At 44.2% G+C, this 25222-nt stretch overlaps 1 protein-coding gene across 1 annotated transcript; it reads left to right on the top strand.

The window, feature by feature from the left end:
• The first annotated feature begins 7462 nt into the window (after positions 1–7462).
• Gabre (gamma-aminobutyric acid type A receptor subunit epsilon) lies at positions 7463–25041 on the top strand. The gene is made up of 9 exons (XM_036175100.1): positions 7463–7590; positions 11338–12518; positions 12845–12912; positions 17313–17533; positions 18229–18311; positions 19586–19723; positions 23435–23587; positions 23720–23919; positions 24171–25041. Exons 1-9 carry the CDS (start codon positions 7535–7537, stop codon positions 24564–24566), a joined length of 2496 nt encoding a protein of 831 aa, XP_036030993.1. The 5' UTR covers positions 7463–7534; the 3' UTR covers positions 24567–25041.
• Positions 25042–25222: the final 181 nt, after the last annotated feature.

Genomic DNA, 25222 nt, shown 5'->3' with positions numbered 1-25222 from the left:
GAGCTTCCATATGAGTATTCTTTTACAGCAAGCACATCACAGCTCTTGATCATGCTCAACCCTCTCAATTGTTACTACTGATCAACAGCTAGGTCCATGGGCATTACGAACTCAGTAACTGAGTTTCCACAGCTCTGGGAGGAAAAACACTTCATTAAGTGAGCTGTATTTGGCCAGGGCACTAGGAGAAAGTGGTCCTTCTGGCAATGTAGGCAAGAGAATTCCATCTTTGGTCCTTATCCTTCAAAATAAGGAAGCAAGGCCACACAGCTTCATCTTTACCTGGAAAACTCTCTGCTTGAAGACACGGTTGACACATTTTTCTTCCCATGGGACCTTTTGGAAAAGACTTTCTTGCAGCTTCTTTGAGTTAAGCTCAGAAGTCTTGTCCCCTGAACTCCAGGCTCAGGAAAATAGGCAACCCAGTAAACCATCCAGAATATTTGGTGCAAAGTCCTGCAGCTCTGAAGGATGAGTCATCTTTTACCACTACTTGAAATAAATGATAATGGCTTGGCAGCCTCTTGTGCATTAATAGCCTTGTCATTTTACCTTCCTCCTGTTCTCTTTATTCTACATTGGAATTATACAGAGCAAAAGTGGATTCAGATCTGATAGTCTTACCTTTGTTTTTAACTGCCTAGGAAGCCCAACAGGAGTTCAAAATGTCCCCTGCACCTTGGCCAGATTGAGTTTTCCCAGTTATCTCCTGCTGTAGTTCTTGGCTACATTACCAATTTCAACTTCTCTATAGCACTTAGTGATGGAAATAATCAGAACTATTTTCTTGTCTGTGCACTGCCTGTTTCCTGTTTTACAATTGTGAATGTCCTAAAAACAAAGAGTTATCCAACTTTTATTATATGCCAGAAGGGCACCTATGAGAAAGTGAGACAGAAACTGGCTGTATTATATACCAGAGGGCAGGTGTTGGAACAGCAGAAGTGCTTTAAGAAAATGACAATTTTTCCTTTACACAGAAGCTTTGATATCTGGAGATCCTTTCCTTCCAAACCCTGCTTCAAACAAAAGGGTCTTGGCTCCACCTCTGGTCCATCTCAGACTTAATTATTAAGTATAAGGGGTTAAAAGTAGGCCTGGAAAGATTAATATCACTAGCTGCTCTTACAGAAGACCCAGGTTTGTTTGCCAGCATCCACAACTATCCACATCAGTTCCAGAGGATCAGATGCCCTCTTCTGACCTCCACAGGTACCAGGCAGGCAAGTGGTGCACAGATATACATGCAAGCAACTCCCTCATACACAAATAACTGATGGAAGTGGATGCAGAGATCCTCAGCCAGGCCCCAGGTAGAGCTCCAGGAGTCCAGTTGTCGAGAAAGAGGAGGGGACTGTAAGAGTGTGAAGTGTTGAGACCAAGACTGGAAAAAGCACAGGGACAAATAGCCAAACGAATGGAAACACATGAATTATGAACCAAAGGCTGTGTAGCCCCCAACTGGATCAGGCCCTCTGGATAAGTGAGACAATTGAATAGCTTGAACTATTTGTGAGGCACCCAGGCAGTGGGCCCAGGGTCTGTCCTTAGTGCATGAGCTGGCTGTTTGGAATCTTGGGCTTACACAGGGACACCTTGCTCAGTCTGGAAGGAGGGGACTGGACCTGCCTGTACTGAATCCACCAGGTTGTGCTGAATCCCCAGGGGAGTCTTGGCCCTGGAGGAGATGGGAATGGAGGGGAGGGGGAAGGGGGAAAGAAGGCAGGGCCAGGGACGGGAAGAGGTAGGACAGGGGAACCCATGGCTGATATGTAAAATTAAAAAAACAAATATAATTTAAAAAATACAACAACAACAACAACAACAAAAAAAAGCCTTTAAAAGAGAAATAAAATCCTGGAGGTTTAATGCGAAAAGTCTTTTCCTTGTTGATGTAGTGTGTCCACTTTGCTTGTGAGGTGGGTCACTTCCAGGGCCTCCAAGACATGAAGAAAGGTGACTACCTTTGTGTCTACCTGTCTGCTATTGAATCTGAGGCAGGGAGAATGATGAGGCAGTGTTTATGGAAACCCACTTGACTGTATAGCTTTAACTCTTCATAGTCTTTACTAGGGGGGGGTGTAGCACAAATCTTAGAAGGTCTTATTAATTCAAAAAACAAACAAACAAACAAACTCACCAGGCGGTGGTGGCACATGCCTGTAATCCCAGCACTCGGGAGGCAGAGGCAGGTGGATCTCTGTGAGTTTGAGGCCAGCCTGGTCTGCACAGGACAAACTCCAAAGCTACAGAGAAACCCTGTCTTGAAAAACAAAACAAAACTCAGGGGCTAGATATTGGGGTGGACGCTGAAAGATCAGAGAGGCAGAACCAGTCACATCTAACCTCACCTTGCCAACTTCTCAGTTGATCCTGTTTCCTCAGACTGGAAGCCTCTGAGTCCTCATCCAGAATGAATCTCAGCTGAACTACTATTCAAAAGCCTAAAAGCTTATGCCTTATATATCTTATATACCTTTCTGCTTCCTGCCATCACTTCCTGGGATTAAAGGCATGAGTCACCATGCCTGGCTGTTTCCAGTGTGGCTTTGAACTCACAGAGATTTGGATGGATCTCTGCCTTCAGAATGCTAGGATTAAAGGCATGTGTGTGCTACCATTTTCTGTCCTCTATGTTTATCTAGTGGCTTTTCTGTTCTCTGACCCCCAGGTAAGTTTATTGGGCGCACAATATATCAAGCACAGGGGAGTGTGTTAGAGTTTCTATTGCTGCAAAGTGACACCATGACCACGGTACTCTTATAAATGAAAACATTTAATTAGGGTAGCTCACTTACAGTTTCAGAGGTTCAGTCCACTATCATGGCATGGATCATGGTCACCTGCAGGCAGACATGGTGCTGGAGAAGTAGCTGAGAGTTCTATAGCTTGCAGGCAACACAAAGTTGGCTGAGACACTGGGTGATATCCTGAGCATAGGAAACCTCAAAGTCCACCCCCACAGTGACACATTTCCTCCAAAAAGGCCATATTCATTCCACCAAAGCCACCCCTCCTAATATGAGATTATATTGAAACTATATAATTGGTACTTTGCAGTTAGGCATTAGCTCAGTGCCACTTAAATGGGCATATTTTCCACATACCATGTCCTTCACATCTGAATCCACTTTTATCAGCCTTTTGTCTCTCTTCTCCACCCTGGTGAACACACACACACACACACACACACACACACACACACACACACACAGGAAGGGACAGTGTGTGTATGTGCACATGTGCACATTACTATAAACTTTTCTTGCATGGACACCCACAGTGTACATGTCATTTACCCTAGTGGTCAATTTTTAGTGCTATCCATCTCTCTTGTACTGTGTCTTCCATGTTCCCATCAGCTCTATTTGAACCAGTATTGCCCTACTGCTTCACTGCAATATTCCATGCAAACTTCACTAATGGCCTCTCTGTTGATTCAGCCAATGGTCACTGTTACTTTTTGCCTTGCTGACACATGGATGAAGCTGTCAATAGTCTTGAAACACCATCTACCACCATTTGCTGGTAACCCTCAGTCTCTATCACAGACATGTCTCTTCTCTGTTGTAGGCTGGGTCCACCAGACAAGAGTATTTGTTCAGTTGTTCAATGCTCCAAAATATAGAGTCAAGTTTTAGACACGCTGTTTCCACTTTCTGTTGACATGTCCTTGCTTGCAGTGTATATATGGATCTGGAGTTTTATTTCGTGACCAGATACCTCCTGGGTTCTTAGAAGTAACATATGTGCTTACTCTAACAGTTACCAGTTATTTCCCAATGCTATTAATGATAAGAATGGCAGATAAGTCTTGTTGCATACTGACCATGTGTGAGACACTACACAAAGTTTTAAGAGGATGCAAGAAGTTGGAAGTGTTCTAAATCTCATTTTTACGTGTATGTAGGGCCTAGGGACACTGAACTAATTTATTTGTGAATATTAATCTACCATCTATTTGGGGATCTAGAATTCAACCCTTCCCTGCCCTATTTATAGGAGAGCACAAAGGATTGGTCTCTGCCTGATGCTGCCTCTACTTCCACTGTCAGTCTAGATGTTCTGAACCAGACTGTCTTCTGCTTGCCCCTTCATCAGCCTCAGCACCTGGCACAGCCATATAGATTACACTATCTGTAGGTCACCACTCTCAACTGTACCCAACATCTTGGTATTATGAAATCCTATATAATTAACAAGTAAATGGTCTCTCATGATTTGTATTTGTATAAATTAGTGTTTTTTCTCTTACCTTAAGAGGGAAAGCATGTTGTGTGTGCTACAGTTGGGTCCAAGCTAGAGCAGGAACACACAGACTTTATGACAGGCATCTCTGATTTAATACTTAAACCACACACATAGCAAACAAGGCACACAACAGTTTGATATTTGTTATTAAATTTGATAATTCACAACTGACAAGGGGTGCTTGCTGCTATTCTGATCAATAGCTAATTTGGTTCACTTATGAAAACACAGCTGCTATTTTAACATTTTGTTTAGATGCAGCTTGAATAATAAATTGCATCACAAATTGCCAGGGAGAGAAAAATATACCTCCATACACATGCATACACACACACACACACACACACACACACACACACACACACAACTAAGCAATAAATGTAAATTTTTATTTTTAATGGAGCATTAGAAGTACAATGCAATCTAGGGAACTGTTCTCACAGCAGTAACTAAAAGTTCCTCTTCCGTCTCTCCAGTTCTTATTTCTCTGCTGTCACCCTGGTCACCTGGACAGAGCCTTCTCCCCTTTGTCTACTCCTACATTCAGTCTAATAAGCTGTTCATCTTATCTATTAGAAATTCCTGCAGTTGCAGTTGCTCTCTCCTGTGATTCTTCCAGCTTTTTCTTCCTGAAATTCTTTTTGAAGTACAGTTCTGATACTGGATACCCTTATGAAATGTCCCTGTTGCCCACAGGATAGCATGCAGTCTCTTGGCAAGATTCAGTGTTAGCATTAGGCTGGGCAGCCTCCCAATCCACCTTAATTTCCCGTATTTACTCTTCACACAAACACTTCTGACAAACTCCTGTTTCTTGGTCAATCATTCCACCTTTCTGTTTTGAATTTCCTGGGGCTGCCCATGTCTGCAATTTGGCAACCTGGAAGTCCCTCTTCTTCTTATGATAGACACAGCCTATGAAAAAGACTCTTCCTTGGAGTACTGAGGTTCTCCTGAAACTTAGTCTTATATTTCAAATCTAGCCTATGCTTTATATACAACGTCAAGGTGGTATATGAGTTCTTTTTGTATATTCCTTTATCACCCAGGCTAGGACCTGGTAAAGATGACTACACAGCAAACATTTGGAGGACAGAGAAACAATAATAACATTGAGTAATCTGCACAAGCCCTTGTAGGTATACTACAGTTGTTCATATGAGAAAGTTGGTAAAGTGCTTAAATCTCAACCTGTAAAAAGGTGCCTGGGATTCTCTGGTGGGGGACCTGAAGACCTGCCTATTTTGGTTACTCAAGATTCAGTAACTCTTTCAGTAATGCCTAGTGGACATTGGAGAGTATTCTAGGCCCAAAAGAACACAGACAAAATCTCCTTAAGACAGACAATACCAGATAGATACATCATTTGAAAGGGCCAAGGAAACAAAAAGCATAAGGCCACTTGTTTAGGAAGTCTTAAGAAATTTAAGAGTGTGACAACAGTGTTTGGATCAGGGAGATACCCTGTGAAATTACAGAGGCCATAGGCTGACCAAGGTGGTTCTTCCAAACAGCTATGAAGCAGGAGAGGCATAACCATGCTCTGTAGTCATTTCTCCTCTGCTGCATCAGAGTCTGAAGCAGTGGTTCTCAACCTCCCTAATGCTGTGGTGACCCTTTAATATAGTTCCTCATGTTGTGGTGACCCCCAACCGTAAGATTATCTTCATCACTACTTCATAACTATAATTTTGCTACTGTTATGAATCAGAATGTAAATATATGTAATTTTCCAGTGGTCTGAGGCAACCCCTGTGGAAGGGGCATTCAACCCCAGATGGGTCATGACTCACAGATTGAGAACCACTCATCTGAAGGAAGGCCCTATTTATGCTGGGCTCAGTGGTAGTAGGCCACACAAAGTTTTACGCAGGACAGTTAAAAATGTTTGTTGAGTGCCTTCTGTGTACTCGATGTCTTCTCACTTTGAAGGATGTAGTTGAAAAGCTGAGATATATGGTGTGTGTGTGTGTGTGTGTGTGTGTGTGAGAGAGAGAGAGAGAGACAGAGAGACAGAGAGAGACAGAGAGAGACAGAGACAGACAGAGACAGACAGACACAGACATAGAGACACACAGAGAGAGGCAGAGAGAGACAAAGACAGAGCTTACTTCAGTGATGACAACTCACTATAAACAAAGAAAGAAATGCCCATAAAAATAAACAGGTAGAAAGCAGTGCTCAGAACATGACAAAGCAGAGTCATGCAGTAGGGAGAGTGATGCAGAGGGTTTATTAGATTAGTGTGCTACAGCAAAATCTCTCACAGAGCCTTCAGGTCCACAGTGCTTTCTAGAGCAACAGGTGAAGGAGGAGGATGCTAGTGATCAATAAGAGCTTGTTATGCAAAGCTCTGAAATCAATTCAGAGGGTCTATGCAAAAGAAGTACTCCAAGGATGCTGGTGTGCAACCCCACCTATTGGCTTTCTCATTTCTTCTTTTGGTATTCTCTGGAGCAGAGACCTAAGAAAAATTTGCCTGCCCTATTGCAGAGAGGCAGTTTCCAAAGCCTACTCTGAGACCCAGGCCCCAAGGCTGAGCAGGAAACAATTTTGAGTCGGTACCCCTATGGGATTCAGTCTTCCAGTGAATGCCTTTGCCTGATCCTCTGCTGGTGACTGTTCCCTTGCCTCCTGGGTACACATGGAATTGACTTATAGCATCTCTTCTACCTTGTACCAAGGGTGGCATCAGATGTATGAAGGGTGTGGAGCAAGACCAGGAAAAATCAGCAATGCTAGGGGAAGATGTGGAACAGCATGGGGCTCAACAGGTAGTAAGGAAGAACATAAGGACCTCAGAGCTAGTCAGGGGTCTGGAAGGGGTCACAGCAAAGTACCCCCTCCCACTCGCCTGTGTGAGCCTACCCTGGCCCAGCCAGTGGAGTCTCCCCAAGCCACAACCGCTAGTGCGTTTTCCCCAAGCCCAGGGCCTCACGCTGCAGGCTCGCCTCCTCCTCACTCCTCCTGCCCCCTCCCCGCCCCCTCCGCCCTGGCTGTCTGGCAGCCGCAGTGCTGGCGGCTGGGGGCCTCGGCGACAAAGCTCCCTCCTCTCCACTCCTCCGCCTGCCCGCCCCAGCCTCGCTTCCCGCTGCCGCAGTGATCACGTCGTTGGAGATTTCCATCGGGGCTCAGGGGGCGGGCCCATGGTGCAGAGCCCTGTCTGGGGCGGGGCGAGTGGGAGGAGTGAAAGTTGGAGCCCAACAAATCCCTCCACATCTCAGTGACCAGCCAGATCTGCGCTGCGAACTCAACACAGGTGGTCGTGCCAGGTACCGCCGAGATGTTGCCCAAAGTTCTCCTGATTCTCCTCAACATATTCCTGGCCCTCCAGTGGAGGTGAGTCTCCGTCCCACTACCTGAGAGCCCTCTGTGCCTAGGAGGCTTCCAGACTCCCCAGGGTTCCTTATCCCAGCTCTGGGTTTGCCTGGGGCTATCCTGATGGCTAGGCCAGCCTGGACACTTGTCCCCTCTATGCACGCCATCCTTCCGTGTGCCCCCTTGTAGGAGGGCGTCCTGGAGTGACGACGGGGAGCGCGGGGAAGGAGGTGGGACCCTCTTCTGTTGGAGTCGTGGACTCCGGTTGGCCCTCAAAGCCCTGGAGCCGGCGGCCAGGCAGCAAGAGCACCTGGTTCCCTCTCGGAGTCTGACGCAGGGAGAGGGAAAAGGGCGCGCAGAAACCGCTAGGGCTAGCGCATATAACTCAGGGTTGTGCTGGGGACTTCGGGAAGGTGGCTCCTGGGCTAGGGGACCTGAAGTGCTACGAAATGCTTGAGTGTTTCCTAGTCTGTTCACTCATGCTCACATTTTTCTCCCGGAGTGCCTGCTGAGTACCAGGCATGATGCCAGACAACTCTGACTTTACTTGTTTCCCCATCCCGTCGCGTCGCGTTTTCCTTCCAGTCCCAGACAGGAGGAGCCTGAGCCTTGCTTATCTCAGGGTTCCCATCCCATCTGCCTTCCTTTTCCCTTCTCACCCCAAGGCACCCTGCTTGGTCTTAGGGGCAGACCTAAGCCAGAATGTTTTTCTTTCCTGAGGTCTGTGGTTTGTGGCCTGGATTTCTAGCCCCCTCCCCTTTTCTCTTTTCTCTTGAGCAGCCAGTCTCCCTCCCATAATTCCCTGACCCTGAGCATTAGTAAGAAGGATGTTCCTAGGATTTCTGGCGTTTTATGGTGGAAGATGAGTGTTTCGTGTGTTTTTAAATTCTCTTTTCTTCCTTCCTTCCTTCCTTCCTTCCTTCCTTCCTTCCTTCCTTCCTTCCTTCCTTTCTTCCTTCCTTCCTTCCTTCCTTCCTTTCTTTCTTTCATTCTTTCTTTCTTCCTTCCTTCCTTCCTTCCTTCCTTCCTTCCTTCCTTCCTTCCTTCCTTCCTTTTCTTGGAGACTGTTTTTTGTGGCGTATGAGTTGTCAGAAGTTTTTAAGCTTCCTGATCTATTGAGGTTTCTAGAAGATTCTATGGTATTGGGCTTGTGTCTTGTCATTAGTTTGTTTTGAGGAGGGGCAATATGTCTTCTCTTCCCACTCCAGGTTGTAGCTCCTCAGAGAGGCATATGTGGCTCTCTTCTGGCTCCCTGGTGCCCAAGGTGAGGCTGGCCTCCTCAGCAGGGCGTTGGTAAATATTTCTAAGTGCATACTAGCAATTTCTTGTTATCCATGTCCCTTTAGATGGTTTTTGTTTCTGGGAAAAAAAGATGGCCGAGGATGAGGGAGGGAGGTGAAGAAGAAGGGAGGGAGATGAGAGGGGAAAACAGCCCATCTAGTGGGGGTGGGAGGAACAGACACTGACATGCACACACTGTCAGCATGGCAATCTGTGATGTCAAGAAAAGGGAGGTGGCAGTGGAGTATGTTGGACCAAACTTAGATTTGATCCGGGTTCATCTTCAAATCAGGCATGTGATTTTGAGCATAGCCTTCCCCTTATATGGTTTATCTATTAATAAATTGAAAAGGCTAGCATATTTGAGAAAGAAACCCAGGGCCTTCGTCATGCTTCTTTGCTCCCCTCTTCAGCCAGATTTGGAAGGTGGTAGTTCAGAGCTTCAGTCTCATTTAGGATTTTCACATATAGAGAGCTGTGGATGTCTGAAAAGCTTCCTTGGAAAATCCTACTAGGCCATGTGATTTTTCTAGGCTTTATTCTTTCTAGCCTTGAAAAAAAAGCTTGGTGGCTTTTTGGAGATGGGTATGTATACACAGGAGCTTCTTAACCCCAAAGATCTAAAGATGTGGCTATATGTTTGTTTACACTGGCAAAATCAAATTGAAGGACCAAAGCAACTTCCACCCCTCACTCATCATTTTCCTTGCAGGCTGTTTCAGAAATGAGAAATAGCACCAGCTTAGCACATCTCTATGCCAATTAAACTATTCTAAAAGCTTGGAACACTTCAGGAAAAATATGCACTTTGATGTCCAATTGCTAGTCCCCTGGTCTGCAGCACAGCAACCTGCTCACCCTAGTCTCTTGTTCTCATTTTAGGGATTAAGGTTGCCTGGTAGATTTAAAATAACATTTTAGAAGTGTAGTACACAAATATGTAAACACAGCAATCATAAATGAACAACAGCTCAGTGAATTTTCATAAAGTAAGCATGATCAGGTAACCAGCACCTAGATGATAAAGAAGCAATCTGCATCCCCTCCCCGCCACCCCCAAGCCTCACCAAATGTGAAGTCATCCTAAAGGAAACTGCTCTCTTACCATCTCATCAAATGTTAATTAGTGCTGATATCTTTTTCAAATGCTTTTAACTGTATTTTTTCAAGGATGTATAGTAAACTGAATTTCCACATAGCCTTAACATTAATGAAGAAATTAATGATAATTTATTTTCTTTGCCTCCTACATACCTACTACCCATTTTAACTTAGGGTCTTATTTTAAAGAATAAATCTCAGACTTCATATCATTTTGTAAGTAAATATTGTAGTCATTAAGGGCTTCGCCAATAAAAATATCATCATTACACCAGATATTTAAGAATGATTTATTCATGCTTCAGTGATTCAGTGTTAAAATCTTTACCATGTGTTTTTGACAGTTTTGGTTTTAAAAATCAGGACTCAAGTATGACCTATATATTAGCAGGTGGGATATTTAAAATGCCTTTTTACTGAATTAGAACCCATGTACGGAACGTTGTCCAAATAATAAGCATATAACTGATGAAGTATCACAAAATGTCCATACTGGGGCCCTTTCATCACTACCTGTCATGTTAACCTCAAACACTGTGGGGGACTTTCATACATTAGCAGATGGATTTCTAAAGTGTTGTTGTTGTTGTTGTTGTTATTATTATTATTATTATTGCTATAGTCATTGTTGGCCCTGGTACCCAATATGGTCTCCTATTGGTTATCCGTTTCTTGGGTGCAGGACACAGTATAGAGACAGCCACAAAGCACTGCTCTATAGCCTGCCTTCCTCCACTTCAGAGCCTCAATATGAGAATCCCAGGAATTTTCAGTCCTACCTGCTTGCAAGCATTCCTCAACAGCCCTTTCCTTTGGTCTGCCCTGTTCTCTCAGGTGCTGTGACTCAGGCAGATGTGAGGCCAAGGTTAGTAACAGCAGGCAGCACAGCAACTGATTGGCCAGAGTTCATGGAAAAGATGCCTACCTACTTGTTTTCACATGAAATGGCCTTTGAAAATTTAGTCTAATTTTTGTTGTTGACTTTTTTTTTTTTTTTTTTTTTTTTTTGGTTTTTCGAGACAGGGTTTCCCTGTGTAGCTTTGTGCCTTTCCTGGAACTCACTTGGTAGCCCAGGCTGGCCTCGAACTCACAGAGATCCACCTGGCTCTGCCTCCCGAGTGCTGGATTAAAGGTGTGTGCCACCACTGCCCGGCTGTTGTTGACTATTTTAAAGTAAAGAATTATGAAACAAGGATTGCATACAAAGTCTCCAAAGAGCAATAAAGTTTAAAAGGAATTATCAAGTTTAATTTGTTAGTATCTCCTCATTTACTATCACTACTCACTAATTAAGCCTTGTGTTGCAAATATTTTTGTTTTCTCCTGTCCCAAAAGGCATCAGCCTGATTAAAGGGTAGAACTTAATTTTTTGGTTGTGTATTCTAGGGTTGGACCTCACATTAAACTGGAGAATAAACCTCCTGCCCAAGATAATGTAGTCTTCGGCCCTCAGCCTCAGCCTGTGTCTAAACCTGTACTTCAGCCTGAATCTCCTACCTATGATGATGTAGTCTCCGGCCCTCAGCCACAGCCACACCCCAAATCCCCTGGCTGTGATGATGATGTAGTCTTTAGCTCCCAGCCTCTGCCTCAGCCCCAGCCCCTGCCCCTGCCCCAGCCTGGGCTAGAGCCAAAGCCCCACCCTCAGCCTCAGCCCCAGCCCCAGCCCCAGCCCCAACCTCATCCCCAACCTCAGCCCCAGCCTCAGCCCCTGGCTGGGCGCCAGCCTCTACCCCATCCTCTGCCTTGGCCAGTGCCTCAGCCCCAGCCTGACCCAGAACCCCAGCCCCAGCCCGAGCCCCAGCCGGAGCCCCAGCCCGAGCCCCAGCCCGAGCCCCAGCCCGAGCCCCAGCCCGAGCCCCAGCCTCAGCCCCTGGCTGGGCGCCAGCCTCTGCCCCATCCCCTGCCTTGGCCCCTACCCTTGCCTGAGCCCCAGCCCGAGCCCCAACCTCAGCCTGAGCCCGAGCCTCAGCCCCAGATCCCAGTCCACATCCAGGCTGGGCGCCAACCCCGACCCAGGCCCCAGCCTGAGCCCCAGCCCCAACCCCAACCAGAGCCCCAGCCCCAACCCCAACCAGAGCCCCAGCCCCAGCCGGAGCCTCAGCCTGCGCCCCAGCCTGAGCCAGAGCCAGAGCCAGAGCCGCAGCCTGAGCCCCCCGAGCCACAGCCGGAGCCACAGCCGGAGCCAGAGCCAGAGCCACAGCCTGAGCCACAGCCTGAGCCCCCCGAGCCACAGCCGGAGCCAGAGCCAGAGCCACAGCCTGAGCCACAGCCGGAGCCAGAGCCAGAGCCACAGCCTGAGCCACAGCCTGAGCCCCCCGAGCCACAGCCGGAGCCACAGCCAGAGCCGCAGCCTGAGCCTGAGCCTGAGCCCGAGCCACAGCCGGAGTCAGAACCCCAGCCCCAACAGGAGCCTCAGCCTAGTGGAAAGAAGCTTACAGAAAAAGAAACAGAACTCACTGTTGATTGCACAACTGAGCACTCAGGAGAGAACCTGACAAGAGCTTCTCGAATCCTTAGCACCATCCTGAGTAACTATGACCATAAACTGCGCCCTGGCATTGGAGGTGAGTTTACAAAAGAAAGCTGTCTCCTCAATTGAAGGAAAAGCAGATTTCATATGTAGTAGTGGGCACTAACATGAGTTATAGATGAAGGTTTCACATACAGACAGGAACAACTGGAGCTGATCCACGAGGTAAGCCATAATGACTCCTCTAGGTCAATACTTTCCCCTCAGATTTTTCAATTCCAAAATAAGATGAATGATCCGGGGCTTTCCGTGGAAGAACAAAGGAAGTAGGACTGGCCCTCTTTCCTCCCTTTTGATGACTCCCTCTTTGGTGGCATGCCTCTATGTGACATTCACCCTATACTATTTCTTGCTTTGCAGAGAAGCCCACTGTGGTCACTGTTGAAGTTTTTGTCAACAGCCTCGGGCCTATTTCCACCCTGGACATGGTGAGTACTGAGCATTGATGACAGTTTTTTCTAGACTGGGCACCAAGATAAGGGACCTGCCACATACTTTTGCTTTCTGCTCTTCGTGTTACTACTACTACTACTACTACTACTACTACTACTACTACTACTACTACAGGAAGTTGGTTTTTGTTGTTGTTTTGAGGGTCAGGTGGGGATTTTTAACCATAATTAAGGTAAGAACAGGAATGGAAAAGTTAAGTCCTTTACTGCCTGAAGAGGACCTTTGAAATTGTGATTCTAATCTTCAGTTTTTCATTCAAAATTAAAACTATAAGACAACTGTAAATACCACAATGGAATGCCTCTCTTTTGTCTGATTATTTATATGAACTTAAATCTACAGATGGCATTTCTTGCTATATACCTGTCCCTATAATTTTGTCTTAATTCTTTTGTTTCCTTTCCTTTCCACTATTATCAATATGATCCTCAGTTAACCATCATCATCATCTTCTACCTGAAATATGCAAATGTTTCCCTGTCCAGCCCTACTGAGCAAACTTTCTCAGTGATGTGCCTCTTACATTTATAGTTCAACCCAACAATCTATCCAGCAAGCATGCCCTCTCCTATGACTCTGCTTTTTTTTCATCCCACTGAAGTCTATAGACTATGACCACACTATGATATGCAAATATCAGGACAACCTTGTACCTCAGAGGTGGGCTTTTTTTCAAGTTTGAGATGCCATTGCTCTACTTTTTCACTCATTCAGGGTGCAGCTCAGATAACACCTGTTTGTGACAACTTCTCTGATTCGAATAGCAACTAATTGATGCCTTCATACACAATGCCCTTTTCTGGGCATTCACATTTTTCTGGCTTACAAGTAGCTTATCTTCCCTAGCTCATTTCATGGTAATTAATTGTTTTATGTTGGTCTTACTCTCTCTGTTATGAAATACTTGATATTAAGAACATAGTATATGGTATCTGACAAAATGAATTACAAAAGATGCTCTGCAAAATTTAGATGTGCAGTATCTGACAAAGAAAGGTTGTGGTAACCAGATCCATAATAGCCATGGACTTAGTTTGTCCAAAGGTAGAGCCCGTTTTAACATACTTAATTCTAATAAGCACTGTGTGATCTGGTTGAGTTCAGAGGACTGATGTTTAGGTGGGTATTCCTGATAGACTCAGAGGTAGGTAACCTTAGTGGAAGTCAATCTGTTTGCGTAGAATGAGTGAGCGCGGCTCAGAATTGTTTCTTCCTCTTGATTGTGTCATTTTCATTCCAGCAAGCTGGCTTGCTTCTTTACTAGTAAGCTTCCCACCTTCACCTAGTTAGTGCTGGCTAAATTTCATAGAAGAAACTTATTAGAGGAGAAACCACACACGTTGATAAATACAACAAATGATCCTAAGTTGTTTGGCTCTGTATTCTGAATGAGTGTCCTATAAAACCAACAAGCAGTGGAAAACGTCTCAGGAAATTTGTGTAAGTTATAATTTGTGGGAACTAGCTTCTATCCTCTGCAAGAGTCCTTGTGGCAGCAGACTATTAGCCCCACTTATCCACCATCTATCTCTCCTTGTTCAACATCTATTAATCCCTCTAGCATTAGTCTCACCTGAGCTTTTATTTATGCACAATCTAATCACCTAGAAGTCACTCAACCTGATATCATATATGGAACTTGTTCAGGATGGGGATCAGCAGCCTGATTTATCTAACTGATAAGATTTTTTTTAACCTTCCAAAGCCCTATATGGTACATAGTCTCCCCTGAAGTTTCAGCTTCTGCATAGTTCCACATAATTCAAGTCCCTGTTCTTGTTCAGCCTGCTGAGGAGAACATAGATGTCTTCCACAGAGCCACAGATCATGCCAATGCTCTAGAATGGGTTATCTCTGCTCTTTGTGGCAGCCAAGTATCCTTTTCTGACCTCAACATTTGAAGCAACTGATTGTTTCAGCAAGGTTTGTTGGTCAAAAGAGTAGCAACCCAGTCAGTGGAGTTGGTTAAGTGGACATTTGGCACCAGTCACTTGGGCAGATAGAATAGTAGAGAGAAAGCTAAAAAAGCATTACATTGTAATCAAGTATTTCTACTCCCCTCCTTCTTTAACTCTGAAAACACCCAGTCTGACCTTCAAAGCAGTGACTAGTCTGGAAAAAACTGCCTGGTCACAGCTTTCCCACTTGCTAATGTTGGCTCTTACTATGGTAATTATTGCAGGTGATTCTAATTAAGCCAGCTCTGAAACACTGCATTTCTATTTCAGCTAAACTAAAAGAGATTCACCTCTAGTTCCCTGTCAAACTAGGGGAAAATTTAATCACAACCCATTAGTTATATGTTGATGTATGAGGAATTTATAATTAGTGTCTTCTTAAACAGCAGTAAAATGTTTCTTTTTAATATTGTATAGCAGACCTCCAGCATGGCTGGAGATGAAGGTTTCCCATCAGCCACCATACAGTTCATGTGCTAGGATGCAGATAAGACTTTGCCAGCTACTGGGAAGGTGCAAATTCTTTGAAGGTTCTTTGTGAGCATAGATAGAGTAGGACAGGACAGAACATAACAGGAGAGGGCTGGGCAGGATCAGGAGTTCTGCCATTATCTGTCTGCTTTTCTAGTTCATTGTGCTAAACACTTTGCCCTTTACTTTCTTTTCTGGCTATTGGCAGTCTGGTGGCTGCTTCCAACACTTATTGCCCCAGTGTCGTAAAAGCCAGCAGGGATTTTGTTCCCTTTTCTCTGAGGGTGCTAATGCCCTTTAGCTTCTGGGTCACAGTGTCTCACTTATGATGGACAAATGTTCTACCACTGAGGTATATTATTGACCCTTTCTGTATTTTTTTTTTTTACTTTTGAGGCAGGGTCTTACTCATTTGCCCAAGCTGGCCTTGATTCAGTACAGCCCAGGCATGACTTAAATTTTTCATTCTCCTTCTTTAGCCTCCCAAGAATCTAAGATTACTGGCCTGTGTCATCAGGCCCATCTGATACTTGTTCTTTGGTGCAAGATTATTCAGGAAAGTCCTGGTGAAGTTGGACCTTGACACCTTTAATTGTGCTGTGGCATAGCTCTGGTGCTTGCTTCAAATTGATTACAATTGTATTGCCATCTGCGTATTGTCCTACAAGCTTTAGCCATGCGAACTTCTTGATTCTTGTGCTTCTTATTAAACATTCCCCTTGATGTTTAACAGTCTATGGGATCCATAATAACTAGAGACCACATAATCATGGAACTAACTATTCATGTGCACACACTCTTCAGAGATTATATGGGCACTTATTTGAAAGGAAAAATAAAACAAAGCACAAATGTAATTCTTCTTGTTTAAAAAAAAAAACGACAATAAATAGACATCTTCCTTGTGGATCAAATCATTTCATTTTAAAATATAATTCTGTGGAATGAAAGGTTGGGTTTAATTAATAGCTGTGTGCTATGAATAAAATCTGAAAGAGAACCTTTCCTGTGTACAATGAGTTGTATGTGCTTATATATTTCTGAGCACTTTTGAGCTGGGCTTTTTTTATTTGTAGTGTAGTGGCTGAAAGAGTGTTGACATAGTATGAGTAGCATTATGGTCCTATATAACTGCAATGACATGCTGTGTTCAGCTGTGTAATGATCCAACATAGCACAGGGATTTATTGATGAATGCAATGTGCTACCTATTTGGGAATATTACTCTTTTCAGACCATATGACAATGGAAAATTTCTGCACCAAACATATGTTGCTTTACTCTTTGTAGTCTTCAATGGATGCAAGCCTAACCATCTGTCAATGACAGGAGGCCTTTGCCTACTGGTAGAGAGAGGAGAGGCCACAATATCAGCTACAAAAGGAAGCAGAGCTGTTTGAGGGAACTTCCCATGAAGATGAGGCAGAATACATACAAGTTTAAGATTATCCCAGCCTTCGTAATAAGATCCCAAATCAAACAACAAAATAAAAAATGATGAAATGTCACTTCTGGAGATTAATTCCCCAGAACAGAATTTAGACTTTCTTTATATTCTTCTACAAGGCACAAAGGAGTTTTGTATGAGAAAGTAGAAAGTAGGGAACTCATTTGTGGCAAACCTTTCTACAGTTCTGGGCTGTGGAAGAATGGTGTTAATCACTACATAACATGGGTACTTAGCTCCCTTAGTTGCGGCAATTGAGCAGGATGTGACTGACTTCTTGGCTGGGTTAATGTCTGAGTCCCTTTCAGTCCTGACACTGAAAGAATTGGATAAAAAGAAGGAACTCCATCCCTCTTCTGCTTCTTCGGCCAGTGTATTATGTATTCTACTATGCTGTCTTCAGGGTTCCCTGTTAAGTAGTGACAAACACCACATTTGCATGTGACTATCCCTTGTCTACTTAGCCTCAACTATATGGTTTTCTGTCCCTTCTCACCAGGAATATTCCATTGACATCATCTTCTACCAGACCTGGTATGATGAGCGTCTTCGTTACAATGACACCTTTGAGACCCTTGTTCTACATGGCAACGTGGTGAGCCAGTTGTGGATCCCAGATACTGTTTTTAGGAATTCTAAGAGGACTCATGAATATGATATCACCATACCCAACCAGATGGCTCTCATCCACAAGGATGGAAAGGTGTTGTACTCAGTTAGGTATGTCAAGCCTTTGGTGTTTCATCTCCTAGGACTCTCTCACTCCTTTAGCTAAGGACTCTTATGTAGATATATAATCCTGAATAATGTTCCTAAAAGCCTGTGCAACTTTTCTAGACCAGGAATTCAACCTCTTCCTGTGTAGATATAGACACTGAGATCTTAAAATAAAAGATACTACTTAAAGACATTCTAAGTTTGTGGCAAACTTGGGAGCTGTTATAGGCCCCCACAGTATAGAAGGTGCCTACATGACTGCATTGCCTGGACAATTCTATCCCAAGTGGGCACTGTATATAAAGACATGTCCACGGTGGTGGAATTGTCCAGGCAGAGTAGAACTACAGCAGTTGGAAATGTATCCAAGACTAGGCTACATAACTTGAATGCTGGGAAAGAGATTCTTGTGTCAGCGGTGTGGGGTATGGAGGTGGTGGAGTGTAGAAGAGTGCAGGACAAGAGTACTGGGCTAAGCAAGGAAGAAAAATCAATCTAAATGGTTCCATATACTTCTCTGATGATGGAGTCCAGTAGTCAGATGTTAGAAGCTCTTCTTCCTCTCTTTGTATCACTACTTTGAGCTTTTTGTCTTAAATTCTACTGATGCCATTCATTAGAGGTGATCCCCTGGTCAATGTTGAGTGAACACGTAAGTGCTCCAAGCCAGCCTAATACGGCTCCTTTCTCCCTTCCAGGATGACCATTGATGCGAGATGTTCACTCCACATGCTCAAATTTCCAATGGATTCTCACTCTTGTCCTCTGTCTTTCTCTAGCTGTGAGTACCTTCTTAGGTTTCTGGGGATCCAGAGATGTGCTGGGCCCCTCTTTTTCTCATCTTTTCCTTTTATGTTTTCTGCTTCTCCTTGTTTTCCCGTGATAGTGCCAAGGTTGCTACAAACCTTCATCTTCCATCCTCACTTTCTTTCCTGCCAACAATGCTGTGTTTGCATTACCTTGGCTTTATGTTGGATTCTTCCCTCACCCTTGCTCTACCTTAAGCTAGTCATCTGCTTCTGAAATGTACCTGAAGTATGTCTGCTCCTCTCCATCTCTGCCTTGATGCAGGGCTTTATCATCTTCTGCTTGGACTTCTGCAACATCTTCACTTTGAAACAGAACATGCCCTAAGCTAAATTCATTATCTCTTCCCAACTTCTGCCTACAAAGCAAATGTGTTGCTTCTGTGTTGCCATTGGCCTCATTGAAGGGTGCCATCACCCACCCAGTTGTTCAAGCCCAAAGCTCTGACATTCCCTTCTCATTAGCCTCCTACATCTACTCATTCCACACATGCTGTTGGTGTTCCCTCCAAATCTTTATTGATCACACCTATTTCTCTGCATCCTGAGCTTTCATTGCTGCTTTTTATTGTGTCTAGAATACTGCACTGGCATTCCATAACTGGCACCATGCCAACATAGTACACTTACATTAGAATCAGAGTGACCTAGCTGAAGCACCATATAAACCTGGTCACTTCTTCATTTCTAATATTTTCTTAGATGTTATGGATCAATTATAAATTCCTTAGAATGAACTTCAAAGCCCTTCATGACCTGACCCTGCTGTTTCCTGCTATACAACCCATCTGTGAAGCAGTTGCCCTAAAATTTTCTATGTTCACCTTCCTGTGCTTTCCTTTCACTCTCTTCAGTTTCATCTATGTGGAGAATGTTTACTTTCAAAATTTAAAGTGAATGCCCCCTGTTGTACAAAATCTTTTCTGAGTGTGTCCCCAAAGGATCTCTCCCTACTTGCCCATTGATCCATGGGCAGAGATTTTTTTCAGAACAACTCCAAAAATCACAGCTCTATGGCCTTACTCAGTGAAATGTTAATGCTGTAGGGTAAGTTCATAACTTACTCAAATCTGCATTCAAATACCAGGGCAAATGTATTTATGGAATGGACTTCAACAACCAGGCCAGAGTCAAGGTCCCAAAGCTGGTGAAAAATTCCAAAACATGGCTCAAGCTAACACCATGCTTGTGGGGCACTCAGCTTGGCTTCCTAGACTAATTCACTCCTCTTTTGCACATTGATTTCCAGTTTCCTATGATGCACATGAGATGATCTACAAGTTGGAGAATTTCAAGCTCAAAATCAATGAGAAGAACACTTGGAAGCTATTTGAGTTTGATTTTATAGGAGTGACCAACAAAACTGAAATCCTCTCAACCCCAGTTGGTAGGTGTGCAGTGGGAAGCTCAGGTTGGGCAGACCCTGCAGAAATAGTACCAATAACTGGAAGTGGCTCTTTGTACCAATGCTGTGTAAAGAACACATGGAAATACTGTGTAGAACATTGCTTCCCTCTTACATATGCTAAGTACTTACATCTGTTTGCAGAGGAAACTGAGACTTTATAACTATGTCTCAGTCTCATCTACAAAGAAGTAAGTGATTTGCCAAGCCCCTTGAAAGATGAGGTAAGTGGATACATTTTTGTGACTTTCAGAATGTTCATCTTCCTTTGTATTTTAGACCCTTTGGGTTCAATGTCTTTCTTACGTTACTGACATACTTAGACAACATTGGAGAGGATGTCTGTGTGATTTCTCCTAACCCAGAACCAATCCAAGCTGGATGAATGGGAAGCAAGATCTACCCTAGGAGGAGGGGAAAGGAGAAGCTAGTATAATAATGGTAGCTAGTGAAGGTTATGGGAGTCTGCAGGTAGTTACTCAGTTGCAATGGCTGCAGCAGCAACATTATTTTAAAGAAACAACTGTGAAAAGCACAGATTGCCACCAAAGGCTTTGTAGTGAAATAATCATAGTCATGGTGATATTTTTATTTTCTGATATTGTTCCTAGCAAAGATGAAAGTGGCAGATTCTGGGTCTCTTAACTTGTAACTCCCAAATAGATGTGAGCATCTTTGCTTGTATTCCTGGGTGATCTGAATGAGGAGCCAAGGAATCTTCCCAGGGTAGCTCTGAGGCAACCCTGGACCCTCTTCACATTTATTGACAAGAATTTGGATGGAGCAGGTCACCCAGCCATCCTTTTGTCATGGGAAGCATTTTGCTTTGCTTCTGTGTGATGACACAAAATCTGCTTTTGCTACTGTTAATCACTGGATGAGGGAAGCATATGCTCATCTGGCTAAAGCTTTGCTTACACAGTACTAGGCAGGGGGTGGATGAGGCTTTACAAATGCTTTTCCTTTTTCCTTGGTGGGGAGTGCTCTGAGAAAGCCACTTTACTTCCTGTGGCTTTGGGATCCTTGTCTTTTACTAGATAACTATGAGTCTGCCTCTTAGTTCTCTGCACCTCAGTTTTTCCAGATAGGTGGAGATCCATCATCAGAACTGGCAGAGGAGACAAGGCCCAGGGGCTTTCAAGTCACTAGTGGTTCCGTTTAGTAGATGGTTTGCACATTGTTTCAAAATGGTACCCTAGTGACTACAAAGCCCCAGAGCCTGCATCATCGGTGAAGCAATGGCAGTAGGTAAGCAATAGCTCTTCCTGTGGAGAAAGGAATAGGTCTTTTTTCCTCTTCTGCTAGAGACTACTTGTTCTTAATTCATGATTTCTCCACTGCCAGAGTTATCTTTGAAACAGGTCCTAACTCTCCCAATTCAAGCCTGGGACAGTTCTTTCCAGCTAGAGCACAAATGTACTCATTTTTCAGGGTTTAGAATGCAGCAGTGCCCTGCAACTTGGGCAGCCTTAAACCTTAGAGTCTTTACTTCAGGAGCTGCTCAAAAAGTACAGCCATGCCTGTAGTAAGCGAACCATCCTTCACTGATGGTTGTTGAGCCTCTGAGGAAATCTTCCCATGATCAGGAGTTCACTGTCTTGCAAGGTGACTTCTTCCTTTTCTAGACAATTCTTCCCATCAGAAAATTCTTCTTGTTCATTTGTAACGAGAGTCTCTGGGACATTTACCCATCAACCTAGTTCTTTTCCCTTTTAGCTACCAATTTACATTAACTGAAGTCACTCTTCCAATAAGTCAAATTTAAAGGCCTAGTGTTACTTACTGTCAGAGCATTAATTTGTATTCTCTCGAGACTATGCTCCCCAATTCCTTTACTTCCCTTTCTCTTCAGTGCCATCAGTTCATGAGTCCTCTGGACAGTCTTTTAATTGTGTCTTTTTGACAGTGCTACTACCAACCCTGATCTGGACAAAGCAGGTAAGAGCAAAAATCATCTTTAATACTTCTCATTTTGTCTTGGCTTTCAGCCCTAGACATCTTTTTTACATTGGTGTTGCTTCTTCACTCATCAGAAAGGAAACACATGTTAGTATCCTTCTTTTGGCAAATTTCTAGCTTTTAATAAATGAGGAAGTTTTGTTAGTCAGAATAAATAAAATTTAAAGAATGAGAAATCCAACAGCATAATAAATCTTGTGACAATGATATAAACTCAGATGTGAAGTGGCTACAGCCAATTAAGGGAGTTTTAAATCTTAGTCAAGACTCCAGGGCAGAAGAACTAATAATTTGACTATTCTGGCTAGTAGCATAGGGTGGTCCCTGGTACAGTGCTGGAGGAATTATAGTGTTAAAGATACTACTATTCAATAAACAAGTTTCCACTGACCCTAGACCACTTTTTGTCTTTTCTTTGAAGAATCTAAGAATCTTTGTTCATCCAAGGTCAGTGCTTCTAACCCCTGGAGAATAGGCTCTCTTTCGGCACTTGCCTGCCCAGACTTGCCAGGCACCTGGTCTGTTTCCTGTAGAGTCTAAAGTGTAGACAATTAGTGTTTGAGTCTGCTTTCCAAGGCTATTGCCCCATGGGTAGCAAACATCACTGAATATCATTGCCTTCCATGTCATTCTAGGCTTGGTTGGTTAGGAGTTAAACTGAAAGCTTTACATGAGCCCTTCCTGGAAGGGACTTGAAGGTTCTCTTAGTTCAAAGTCACAGAAGTCTATAGCATCACAGAGGTGGAAATTCAGGGCTTAGCTTCACAGAAAAGCTATAGTTGAAGCAATTTAATGTCCAGTGTCATGAGGAGAGTGAAAATGATGCTCTGGGCAAACCAACTATGATGTCATAATACCACGAGGAGTGTTAGGAACAGCATGTGTAACAAAGTATGCCAGCTGGAAATACAGGTTTGATCAGCTTCTGACAGATCCATTCCTATCTAAAGTAAGAACAAGAAATGATCAGCATGTCCAAGTGAATCTGAAAGCCTAAGCTGCCTTGGGACTGGATATTCTATAGAGCTAACATCTAGAGATTGACTGACATGTTCATTTTCAACTAATTCTTCTATTTTCCTAGATTAGGAATAATATATTAAGAACAAGGAGTCTAGGATTTGCTTATCAGGATAAATATGTAGGCTATCAGCTTCAATTAGTTTTGGGTAAGGCATGCATGTGTGCATGCATGTATGTGAGTCAGATCCAGAAGAAGTTAGACCTTAGCATCAGAATAAAGACTGTAGCCTTTATTGTGTAGCTCATATATAGCATAATATGTCATATTTGGCTAACCCAAGAGGGCATGGTGTGAGGGTTAGCAGTGCAGATGTAGTGCTATGATATCACAAACTATACATGGCATTTCTCTAAGTAGGCAAGTCTCAGCTAGCCTAGCCATCAGCTGTGAGTTCTTGATATCAAGGTCACTTTAAAAAAAAATTCTCTCACTGCTGATACTCTGGAAAAACAGACTTAGGGTGAGTAAATCAATTAAATGAAAGAAGACTCATTAATATTCTTATGCTGGCTTATCTCTCAACTGGCCAGGGGTCTTAGAGTAAGTCTGCTTTCTGGGCTTCTACTGGGCTGCATTGAAATAATAATGTGCCTTTATTCTAGAACTCTGATAGGGTGTCCCATGAGCTGGACAGTGGAATCCATGATATATATGTAGTGCTAAACATCAGACCAGTACTGCAGTACAGTGGTGTGTTTTATGTCTTTTAGGTGACTTCATGGTCATGACTTTCTTCTTCAATGTGAGCAGGCGGTTTGGCTTCATTGTTTTTCAAAACTATGTCCCTTCTTCTGTGACCACAATGCTCTCCTGGGTCTCCTTCTGGATCAAGATAGAGGCAGCTGCAGCCAGGGCCTCTGTAGGTAAGAAAGTACGGTGATTGTAATTGTGGGCATATCTTGACCAAGGGAAATATCTGCCTTCTCCTGCTATCCTGTCAGCAGTGTAAAGCATGGGTCAGGAGCTTAGCCCACCTTTACTCCTTGCTCTTATAGGGGTCAGTTCTGTACTCACCATGGCCACGCTGGGCACCCTTTCCCGTAAGAATTTCCCTCGTGTCTCCTATCTCACAGCTTTGGACTACTATATTGCCATTTGTTTCGTCTTGTGCTTCTGTGCTCTACTAGAGTTTGCTGTGCTCAACTTCCTGACCTACAATGAGACGAAACAACAGGCTTCTCCAAACCTCTACCATGTAAGAACCCGGTGTTGGTGTGGGAAGCAAAGCTTTAGAAGAGGGTACTAGGGTTATGGCACACATGTGGCTAGCTTCCCAAGTGATGGAAAGTTCCCTGGGGTCATGGGGGAAATAAACCCCTTGGTGTGATGGTGGAAATCCTGGAGGCCCAGAACTGGTGTGGCAAGTGAAGTTACTAGGAAATTCTAGGCAACCTTTACTTCTTGATTCACATCCCCTTGACTGTGTCTCTTTTTTTTCTATTTCAGCTTCCAACCAGTAGCCGTGCTAATGCACGTACTCGTGCTCGTGCCCGCACCCGTGCTCGCGCCCACGCCCGTGCCCTCCAGCAGCAGGAAGTGTTTGTGTGTGAGATCGTCACCTATGAGGGGAATGCTGAAGAGGAACGTCAGTATTGCCCAGTCGAGCAGTCTTCAAGCTTCAGAAGACCCCAGTGTCCCCGGAGGCGATGTGGCAGAAGCTATGTGTGCTTCAAGGTTCTCAGGAAGTATTTCTGCATGGCTCCTGGTTGTGGGGGCAGCACCTGGCAGCGGGGCCGCCTCTGCATCCATGTTTACCACCTAGATAACTACTCGCGGGTGCTGTTCCCCATTACATTCTTCTTCTTCAATGTACTCTACTGGCTGATTTGCCTTAACTTGTAGGCTCCAGCGGGTAGCTCATGGGGCAGCCTCCAAGTTCCCCAGGAGGTGCCAAGCATCTTTGCCAAGGGAGTTAGGAGACAACAGCAACAGCAGCAGGAGTGTTTTTCCTTCCCTGGTTCCCAGTACAAGCCTGTGGAGAGTTTGTCTCTGCTAGCCCTCTTTCCATTAGCCTTTTCACTCAATCTTCTCAACAGTCCTTCTCAAGTGACAGACCACTCCTCTGTTCTTCAAAGAGCATTCATGATGTTCAGTGTGCCCACATTTGAGCAGATAAGTTATCTCTCAATGGTGTTTACAGCTACTGTCTTTCCCCCAGAAGCCCATGGTTCCCTTTGTGGTGCTAAGGGGCCCAGCTCAGGCTCAGCCCCAGAATGCACAGAGCCAACAGTTTAGCAGAAGGAGGGTTCTCGTCCATAAGTCTTTAAGTCAGACCATTAGATTCTTGTTTTTTTTCCTGACCTCCCTTCCTCTAGACACATACACACACACACACACACACACACACACACACACACACACACAACACACACACACACACACACACACACACACACACAACACACACACACACACACACACACACACACACACACACACACACATACACACACACAATCTTTGTAGGAGGTGAGGAGCTGGCAAGTGGGCCTGTTTGA

The sequence above is a fragment of the Onychomys torridus genome, chromosome X (assembly GCF_903995425.1).
Source record: "Onychomys torridus chromosome X, mOncTor1.1, whole genome shotgun sequence".
Taxonomy (NCBI): Eukaryota; Metazoa; Chordata; class Mammalia; order Rodentia; family Cricetidae; genus Onychomys; species Onychomys torridus.
This window is presented reverse-complemented; position numbering and strand designations above follow the sequence as displayed.

What these genes read in the sequence shown, in the direction of transcription:
- Gabre (XM_036175100.1), top strand. Translation starts at nt 7,535, where the DNA reads ATGTTGCCCAAAGTTCTCCTGATTCTCCTCAACATATTCCTGGCCCTC. An exon ending in CTATTTCCACCCTGGACATG is followed by an intron (nt 12,913 to 17,312) that starts GTGAGTACTGAG and finishes CCTTCTCACCAG; the next exon opens with GAATATTCCATTGACATCAT. An exon ending in AAGGTGTTGTACTCAGTTAG is followed by an intron (nt 17,534 to 18,228) that starts GTATGTCAAGCC and finishes TCTCCCTTCCAG; the next exon opens with GATGACCATTGATGCGAGAT.